The sequence below is a fragment of the Toxotes jaculatrix genome, chromosome 1, assembly GCF_017976425.1.
Source record: "Toxotes jaculatrix isolate fToxJac2 chromosome 1, fToxJac2.pri, whole genome shotgun sequence".
Taxonomy (NCBI): Eukaryota; Metazoa; Chordata; class Actinopteri; family Toxotidae; genus Toxotes; species Toxotes jaculatrix.
Window position 1 is genome coordinate 3,231,271 of NC_054394.1, and position 10,146 is coordinate 3,241,416.

Here is a 10,146-nt window from a genome sequence, read left to right on the forward strand (position 1 = left end):
CTCTCCTCCTGAACCGTTACCACTCGACAGCTGCAAGGGGGGTGGGGGTGAGGGGGACTGCTAAGAGCCAGCGTTATATGTCATATTTTGCTTCAAGAGAGATTTAAATGGCTGCACGTACAATTGTATTTTTGAACCGAAAATATTTTTATTTATGAGTGGTCTTTGTTATTTCCTGCGCTCTGGCACGATAGTGAAAGTCCATGTGACAGTTCCCTTGTTAAGTGTAACGTGGTACGGTCCATAGAGAGGAACTCTAGCATGGACAATCATTTCCTAATTTCCCACAAGCCCTGAACGTGGTTTATGTTTTAATCCATATTGTGCATGGACACAATTTAACAGGAATAAACAAGTAAATACAACAACAAACAAATAAATACGATAAAAAATAATATGATACTTTCAGAGCAACAAAATGACTTCAATAATAAATTGAACCATCAAAAAAAATAAAACTAAAATTGCACCAACACAAAATGTAATGTGAGAACAAACAACACGTTTAAAGTCAAAAGCTACTTCATAACCTCATATTAAAGCATGTGCTGGATTTGTAAAGGCTGATACCAGAGTTACAATAGAAATATGTACAACTCTTATATATATAAAAATAATATATAAAAATGCAGCAATAAACCTATTTACACACACACTTACACACACTTACACACACACATCCCTCCTTTGTCACACACATCTGAGCCAGGTTGTGACAAAAATGGGGTTCTTCCACATAGTTTCCTAGTTGATAAGTTGAGTTAGAATTCATAATCTGCTGTCTCGCAGGTTGAGCTATGTACAGTTGAGCTGGCATTGTTGGTCTTATAGTACTAGTTTTGGTAGTTGAGGTCAGTTGTCTGTAGCATACACAGTTCTGGCTGGTAGTTCAGTTTGCGGTTCTTGTGTATATTTTTGCTTTGCTTGAATCAGCTGTTCAGACTGTTGGGGCAGTGCTTTAGTGCTGTCTTGTGTGGGCCTGGAGAGTGTTTCAAATGTAGGGCCATGGTGACAGTGTTGATTGTGGTTCACTGGAGCTGGAACTGGAGCTTCTCTCTTATGCAGTGTAGGAACGTTTCCCCTTTAGGATTCGTTCTTGAATTCTTCATTGTGCCCTGGTGAAAACAGTTGGAGCAGTTGTCTTGGGAGCACATCAATAGACTCAAGGGGGTTGTTGTTTTTGCAGTTGCTTTTCTCACTCACCTGCTGCAAGTAGCTGTATGAAGACTAGGGTTGAGATTAGTATGTGTTCTTTTTTCACCTTGGGGATCAGTGCTGTCCTGTTATGGCTACCATTGTTAGTTTTGATCAGTCTCCCTCTGGGGAAATGGAATAGTTGCACAAAAAGTTTGAAGCTTGTTGCTTGTTGTTATTCTGGTGCTGATGTTGGAGAAAAGAGGTTAAAGGATGAAATTAGCCTGTGACGCTGCAGAGTCCAGGTGACAGTGCTGGTGAGTCTACAGTTTCTCCTATAACAGCTTTGTCACTGTGAATGAAGGGAGACAAATTGAGCTCAGTTGCAAGAGTGCAGGTTTGACATAATTAAAGCAGTTAAATCTGTGCAGACACTGTACAGTTTTACTGATCTTTTGCATTCTGTTAACTCAAACTACACATTTTAATCAGCTTGGCCAGATCCCGTGACTTCTGTGCTCACACAGTGCAGGTCAGTCGAGATGTCACAATGTAGACTAACACTGAATATAAGCACAGAGCACCAGGCTTGTTTTGTCCAGTGACAGTTCCAGTAAAGTTTAATTGCACAAGATAACTGCGTCCTCATTATTGACAGAGAGCGAGAGCAGCAGCATTACCTTATACAATTCTATGATGAATGGAAAGTGAGATGAAAAAAAAAAACATATGGAGCTGTAGTCTGTCTGTTCTCCAGCGAGGTTCAGTTTTATATCCCAGCAGTCTTAGTTTTAGCCACAGCATGGAAAATACTACCCAAATAATTTCAATCCAAGCTCACTACAGTTAAATAATGGATCCTTTGACATTAGACCTCACTCTGCAAGACAGCTAGCCACAATTTCTGACATGCAAATATGTACAGTGCCTGTCCAGCTTGAGCTGTCAGTAATGCTGACACAGAGTGTTGAGATGAGTCTGTAGCATTTGTTTCACAGGGTTTAAAAGTGTTTGATGTGGTTATTAACTTTTATCCAGAACCAAAACAAAATGAAAACTGGACACTTTGTTCCTCCCTTTTTGAACATGTCAGTAATTCAAAAGGGTTGGCCTGAGGCTGATCTGTGTGATCTGATAGTGCTAGAGCAATTTTAATATTCTTCTCCACCTGAGGCTGTCACTCATTTCTGACATGGAGTGAAAACTGGAGCTGCCGCTGTGACAAATGAATATGTGTTGCCACATAAAAGGAAATTCTGAGATTATTGTGCTTCAGATGATAATGCTCCTGCTAAAGCTATTGATGAGTCAGCCACACTGTAAAGCAGAGTGAATCACACAGGTGGTAAGCTTTTGTCTCTCACTAGAAGTGATGAAGCACCGGTGAAAATTCTCCAAGATACAGAGAGGCATAGTCTCTGAAGAGAAGTGAAAAATTGTCAATGCAGAAGCCGAGTACATGCTCGATGACAACATTGGCATACCTTCTTCTGCTAGTTGGGCTTCTCCATGTTGCACAGACGTTCACAAAGTAAATGCTGTGACAAAGCAAGATTTTTATCTATTCTCGCCCTCTCGCCCTATAATAATACAGTTGGTGGAGTGAAATATATATGAAAGCATGATCTGTTCAAAGGGTACTGACAGGTGCCATTAACTCAAGAGCACAAGAAATATCTGGTCTGTTTTCATGGTCCACTGCTGTTCAGTCTGTACATGTTGCATCAAGGCTTTACAATCCAGTGATGTGTCCTTAATTTGCAGGAGAGAACAAATTGGAGTGCAGTAACCATTCTCAGATCAGAAGTTCATTTTACAGTGAATATAAATGTTATTTCTCACCTCTGAAACCTTGCTCCTGAGAACCTGTCTGCTTGTCGAATATGAACCTCAGAACTGTGTCACAGGCCTTCTGCTTATTACCAGGGTTATATCAGAAGTTGATAAACCAGTCATTGGTTTTTATTGTCCAGGTTTCATGATTACATTGCATGTGCTCCATTCCTCTGCCTGCAATTACACAAAAACATATATATCTGTAATTGTTATGTGTTATATGTTCTCAGATGAGAAATTATATGGATATGCCCTGATTTCTTTCAAGACTGTTACTGAAGTTCACACATGCAATGTATGCAGTATGTTGAAGAAGTTATTACTGGTCATCAAGCAATTCCTTTGTACCATGACTACACTGTGATGGACTGGGGACAAGCTCTACACTCTTCATTCAGTGTAACAAAGCATTCCACTGCTCATCTTCAGTCAAAAGGTAAATAGACTTTAAACAAGACTACAAGTCAACAGCCATGCTAGAATTCTATTTAGGCACAACGCTGCTTTGAGCTTAATGTTAAAGTGTCCATGGCTGTTTGAAGAGGAACTGGATACCATGTTTTAAAATAGCAGCCCATTCATTCCTATGGACACTTGGAGCATAGCTGAAAAATGTTCATGTTTCAAAAAATGTCATCTGGCAGAATCACTGACCGTCCAAACATCACCAGCTCTGTGAGGCTAAAAATCCAAACCTACCCTCTAACTTTGTTGTAGAACTTAAGTCCCTTCAGTAGGCACAGACCATATTGCAGTTATAATTTTACCGCATTTAATACAACTGATTTTATGTTAATATTTGATGTGTACATGTACCTTATATATAAAGATGGATTTTTGCCCCCGTCAACTTAACATGATTTTCCTAATGTGCTTTTGGCCCCACACTTCAGGATGTAGCATTTTCTAGAGGTTTGTGGTTCGGTATGTAAATACCAAACATCTGCAAACCAACTGCACTAAACCTCTGCTGCATCAGTCATAGCTGACAAAGATCCAGCCACTACCAGAACACTGTCAACGAGTAAATAAACTATAAACTGTAGTTTGTGTACAGTCTTGTGATAATGTGTGTATAGCTGAGCTCCTTGGCCACTGATATGTTACCATGGGTCAACACTTACTCTTCCTATAGGCACTTTTTAAAATCAAACATTGCTGCTCAATGACATTACAGTTGAGAAGACTGTTTTCATGATTGTTCCTAGCCTCTGTCAATCAAGAGCACATTAATTTATTGCAAATATACAGCACAAATACATGAATGCAGTAAATGTACTGTCGATGCAAATGTCTTAAAACAGACAAGAGTAAAAGCTAAAAGTAAATTCCATTCGATGAGGTTGTGTGTGCAGTGTTCACATCAGGGAATAAAATTACTGTTGTAACATCACAACACTGAGTTTTCCCTCTTCTGATGTGAAGCATCAGTTCCTCCTTTTCTGCTAACAAACAGTCCACCCTCTGTCCGGCAGGGTGTTGTCTTTTTCAGGTTCTGATGCAGGTAGCCATTATAGAAGTCAGCCGCTGTCAGTCTTTTCTTCAGGAGCACTGCCTTGAATCCCACCCAGCCATCCTGGAACAGGGAACATGTTGATTGAAAAAAACAAAACAAAACAAAACAAAACAGCAAAATAGAAGTCATCTGGAATTATTGAAAAATGAGTGATGAGTCTGATGTGACTTTGTTGTTATGCTAATATAGTGAATGCTGTGGAAATGTGCATTACATTATTTTATTATTTTGGCGATATTTTATGCCTTTATTATAGCCAACTGCAGCTCAACATTTTAATTCATATGGTCCCATCAGTTATTTTAAAATGAAATTTATATTTGGTCAAATGACTAAATTAAAATAAAGGTCCTATTATGAACACTAGGTGGCACTAACACCATTTGGGCACTTTGATTGCTGCTCTTTCTGAACAAAAGAGACTTTGCCAATCACAGTCAAGACATGGTAACAGTACCAAGAACACAAAACATGACAGTGAATGCAAGAGATCCCAGACACACAAAATGACTCGTTTTTTTACAGAGCTGAAGGTGAAGTTTGGTGGTTTCATTTTCCAAGAGTCTGCTGTTGTGATTTAACCCAAGAACCTTTAACCAAAGAAGATATTTTGAAACAAAACCCTGAATCCTTCAAATCCTCCCCGGCTAAAGAGACAGAACAGAGGTGAGACAATTTGCAGTTTCAACTGTTTGACAGACAAATCAGTGCTGGTAATGCCGCACACTTCCCATCTCCAGCTTCCCAAACACCAAAGTTTCTGTGAACTTGGGGAAATATGTGACTGAGTTCACATCAATCACCGAATTTAACCAGCACCTGTAAGATTTCACTGCCACTGAGAAGGACCTCATCCTGTTCTCAAAGACCTGCTCTGTTGATTTGGAAGGAGCACGAGAGGATGTGCAGTTGGAGTTGAAATGCCATGTGAAGATGTTCTCCACAGACACCACCAGCAGCACCCAATGTCAGAGTCCTACAGGGGTTTGGAAGAGTGCAGATTTCTCCAGATGTGGCACTTTGCCCAAAGATGTTGAGTTTCTTTGGCTCTACATACATATTCATTCTCTCTAATGACAGTGAACAGGAGCAGACTGAGGTCCAAGAGAAAAGACAGTCACCTCTGTGATGTACTTCAAACCTGGACAAACCGAGGACATTTTATTTATGCATCACCCAGTTCTTTTTAAAGAGACATGATTTGATGCGGCAGTGATTGTGGAATAGAGAGGGACAGGGTCAGGTTTAGATCAGATTTGGACAGACCTTACAGCAGACAGCCAAAGTATTGGACTCCTTCTGATAGGTCACTGAGCCAGGGACAGGTCTCCTTGTTGGATCTGCAAAACAACATGTCAGAGATATATGACAGGGTCCAGGTTCAGGGTCATGGCACTCAGGTTATGCATTACTGCAGTAGCAGAGGGCAACAGCAAATACACATGCATGAGTGTCAAACCTCTGGCCTCTCACTCTCAATGTCTCAAACACGGACACATAACATTCTTCTAGACAGCTTTCAGATGGAACAATATGCTTCGCAATCTGCTTCATTTCAAGCTTCCTGATTGGATGTTTCTCACAGCAGTGCTCTATGGGAATTCAAAACTTGTCATGAACTTTGTCTACCTTTGGAAATTAACTATTTATTTAGCTAAACAAAGCTGCTTATTGTTTGTACTAGTGCTTAAAAAAGGAGAATTTAGGAGTTTGACAAGCTCCAAATGTCACCTGATACTGTGCACAGAAAGCACACATACATCTGCTACTCAAGTTGACTCTGCTGCATTAAGCTTCTCCATCTGATCAATCAGCCCCCCCAAAAATGTGCATATACTGTAAATATATCCATGGATTAAATAAATCTGATTTGAACAAACGTACCTGATAATGAAATGTGATATTTTCCTACAAAATCGAGAAGTTTTATTGTCCTGCCCATCCATGTGGTCCTCAAGGGTACCTGATGACAGAGAGATGGATCATCACAGTGACACAGTCACAAAGGATCATAACACTAGGAGTCTCTTAAACACTGACACAAGCTTCAAACTACAACTTTCCTCTTCAGAGCTACTGACAAAGCTGCAGAGCAACTTTTTGTAGGGAACTAAGAGAAGGGGCGGGGCTGACCCATCTGACATCATGTTTTATTTAAGAACCTACAAACTGTTACCACAGTGACTGGTGATAGATAGATAGACAGATAGATAGACAGATAGATAGATAGATAGATAGATAGATAGATAGATAGATAGATAGATAGATAGATAGATAGATAGATAGATAGATAGATAGAGAGGTAGCCTCTTAATTTCAGTAGTTTGTCCTAACTCTTTGTTTAACTTCAGCTTTCAGTTGTTGAGTGAACATGGCCACAGATCAGTTCTCATTACCCGGGATCCGATGGCACGATATAGACGATCGATTTGGTCACAACTCTGTTCCTCCCACACCACCCAGCTCATGGAAGTGTTGATTTTTGGAGCTGTTGGAGGAAATTGAGGTGTAAGTTGGAAGGATTTGTGATGATTTATGTTTGGTAAAACTGTGCGTATGTAGCTCAGACCTACGTACCAAATGTTGCACCTGTCTGTGTCTGCTCCCTTTTATGTGCTATTTTCTCAGGCAGTGTCCTCAACGTATCAATCAGCTGCAATCGAGAAAACGAATACAGTAAAAAGGTCAGCATCTTGTGACTAAGAGGATAAGGTATCCTCTGTGAATATACACATTCCAACAGCTCACCAGATGTGCTCCCTTAGTGGCTAGGATATCTCCAAGCTCATCAGCAGTACAGTTCTCAGGGACCTGATGGAGCTCTTGGTTGAGAATGGGGCCCACGTCAAACCTGGGATGTGAAGATATTTTTAATCTGTGTTAAGAAAAAAAAACCAGGAAGAACACAGAGAGGTTTTCCTTCTGTTTACCTGCGGGGGCGGATCTGCATGATGGTGACTCCCGTCATAGTGTCACCATGCAAAATGGTGTGGAAGACGGGTGCTGGACCTCTCCACCTCGGCAGCAGGCTGGGGTGAACGTTCAAAATCCCACTGAAGTGACAGAGCAGGAGCACAGTGGGAGAGGAATTACAACATCTCCTTTCTGAAAACTTGAATATGTCCTAAATACAGCGGGCAGTGATTGAGAAATGAATCTGTTTTGTTTGCATTACAGAGAGTGGATGGTTGAAAAGGACAAAGTAACTGGAAAAGCAGAGGCACCACCTGGTTTTACACAGGCACTGTGCAGAGGCAGTGCACGGACTGGTGCTGCTGTGTGCTGAACTTAGAGGTTTCCATGACAACAGACACACAGTTTACACAGTTTATAAAGTTATAATTTAATTCCTTCGCTGTAGATTAGACTCCATGTCTCAGTATATGTAGTGGCCAGGGCTCCAGGCTAACACCATCTGGAACATGGTTTTGAGATGCCTTTAGACAGTGTTGTCCAATGAGGCATTATTTCAAACAGCTGTCTTCTCTCCACCATCACAGTGAGAGTTGGACGCTGCCTTTAGTCGCCTCAAACTTTCCCTGTGATTGTACATTTTAAATGACAATATAAGACAACTATCTGGCATCTCAAACTTTCTGTCTAATAATGCATTTCAGACATGGATACAGCTGATGATAAAGCATGGCTGTTGTCATTAACCTGTATTTATGTTGAAATAAGTATGTGATAAACTGAGCTGTCTGTCCTAGTCATTGTGATAGTCATTACCTTTTGTTGTTTTTCAACTGAAGAGGCAGAGAAGAAGAGATTTGGCCATTTGATGGCGTGTTTTACTTTGAAAGGAGGAAATGCTCATTGGACACACATCATGTAACACGGAAAAAGTGTTTTAACCTTTAGTCACTTTGAGATCTCAGCCATTATTTTGGTGAGTACAGTGTTACCATAACTGATAACATCATCCACTGTTGTATTAAACTGCAGATTTCTTTAAAACTTGGATAAGTTTTAGACACAACATGACTTCCAGACCATGAGGCCTCCACAACCAGACCAGAGGAGAGCAGTAGTCCACAGATGTCATTGAAATGCTTACTATGGAAACTTGTTGATTAGTCTCTCAGGAAGTAAACAGCCAAAAGACACCACCACCCCAACATCAAACCGTCCATCCACGTTGTCAGGGGGCCAGCTGTGGACTGGAAGCTGGTTCTGTAGAGCAAACCTCTTCACGGGGACATCACCAGGCAAAGTTACAACTTCAAGGGAGTCCACTACCTCATCACTGGAGCTCCTACACACGGAACATGGAGGTTAATCATCATGCACTTTACACTCATTTCTCTTATTCCAAGATTATGAAGCACAACAAAGTCCCTCCCATCAGTTTTCAGGTCTTCTGTGACCAGACTTTAGTTGTTTAACCAGAACTGAAATGAAGACTGGGACTTGACAATCTAATCTAACGATTGTTTAAAACCCTACACCGTCTGTGTATTTATATTCTGGTCCAGGGGACCCAGTCACCATAGCAACCTGTTACTGTTGGCCAAATCCTCTCCTAACAGGGAATATTGAACAGCAGCTTTAAGGCAGATCAGCAGAGCTATTGCTGATGGCCATAACAAGGCCTTAATTTCTGTAGTGACACTGGTCAGGATAAGTCTCCAGGACATGAATGGAAGTCCATGTAATGTCCTCAGCATCTGACAGCTGATTATCCTGGACACGCACCGTGCAGCAGGCACATCTAACATTTCTGCAGATATTATCTAGTTTGTGTATATCATGTCTAACACTGGAAGGTGTGTAGTAGGTTCGCACCTGCTGGATGCGAGGAGCTTTAGAGATTCCACAGCAAACTGATCAGAGCCAAAGAACAAGAGCCTCCACGGGGGTCCTGATGAGGACATGCACCTACAGAGACGCCGCTGCCCATCAGCCTCCCTCTGCAGCACCCGGAGGACACAGCAGCGCTGGACGTGTTTGAGGATTTTCAGAGTCGCTCCTGCTGTTTTGCGGCTCGTCCACATGCTGTTGCTGCAGTTCAAAATACCATGTGTCCAAACTGTCAGTACTGACACTCAGGGAGAGTCTGAAGCTAAAGTGAATTTGCCCTAAGTGTGTCGACACAGGGCGCCGCCATGTTTTCTGTCCCACTTCCGCCCCGGTCTTCTTCGTGAACGATTATTGGCCGCTGGCAAACAAGCTTACTGCCACCATCTGGATACTGGCTAACAGAGAAGGAGGTGGGTTTTTATTAATAAGAGCCTTTATTAGCAGGAACTAAAGGCTGTGCTGAGGGATGAGTTTGGTTTCTGAGGCAGATGAAGGAGGAGAGGAAAGAAACTCCAGAACTTTACAGTTACATTGGTATGCTGTGTCTAAACAAAGACAGGTGTCGGCTGGCCTGGCTGGATTTACAGTTACCAACTCAGGTCAATTCAGTATAAGATAAAACATGTATAAGAATATGTTTGTTTACCGAGATGCCTCAATGGACCTTGTTTTGTTGGGGAAAGCAATAAGGAGGTAAAGTTCAGGATAAGTGATCATGAAGTGTAATTAGGAATAATGGTGTTAATGCTTCAAGGGGCTATTCAGACACTTGAACGGGTATGAGCATGGGAGGTGGAGAGCTCTGAGGAGCAGAGATGGAAAACTCCAGCACACTTCTGCTTCAAAACTCTCTCACCTTA

The 10,146-nt window shown here is 41.5% G+C and overlaps 1 protein-coding gene across 1 annotated transcript; it reads right to left on the reverse strand.

Moving 5' to 3' along the window:
* Positions 1-3,788: 3,788 nt before the first annotated feature.
* mtfmt (mitochondrial methionyl-tRNA formyltransferase) lies at positions 3,789-9,595 on the reverse strand. Its single transcript, XM_041036657.1, has 9 exons — positions 9,272-9,595; positions 8,544-8,741; positions 7,417-7,539; positions 7,235-7,337; positions 7,064-7,139; positions 6,883-6,974; positions 6,371-6,449; positions 5,753-5,826; positions 3,789-4,546 (listed from the first exon to the last, which is right to left on the reverse strand). The coding sequence occupies exons 1-9, from the start codon at positions 9,478-9,480 to the stop codon at positions 4,361-4,363; spliced, it is 1,140 nt and encodes a 379-aa protein (XP_040892591.1). The 5' UTR covers positions 9,481-9,595; the 3' UTR covers positions 3,789-4,360.
* Positions 9,596-10,146: the final 551 nt, after the last annotated feature.

Excerpts from the sequence above, each read along its gene's own strand:
- mtfmt (XM_041036657.1), bottom strand. The coding sequence starts at position 9,480 with ATGTGGACGAGCCGCAAAACAGCAGGAGCGACTCTGAAAATCCTCAAA. Across the intron at positions 8,742-9,271 it reads AAGCTCCTCGCATCCAGCAG|GAGCTCCAGTGATGAGGTAG; the intron begins GTGCGAACCTAC and ends TTCCGTGTGTAG. Across the intron at positions 7,140-7,234 it reads CCACTAAGGGAGCACATCTG|CTGATTGATACGTTGAGGAC; the intron begins GTGAGCTGTTGG and ends TCTCGATTGCAG.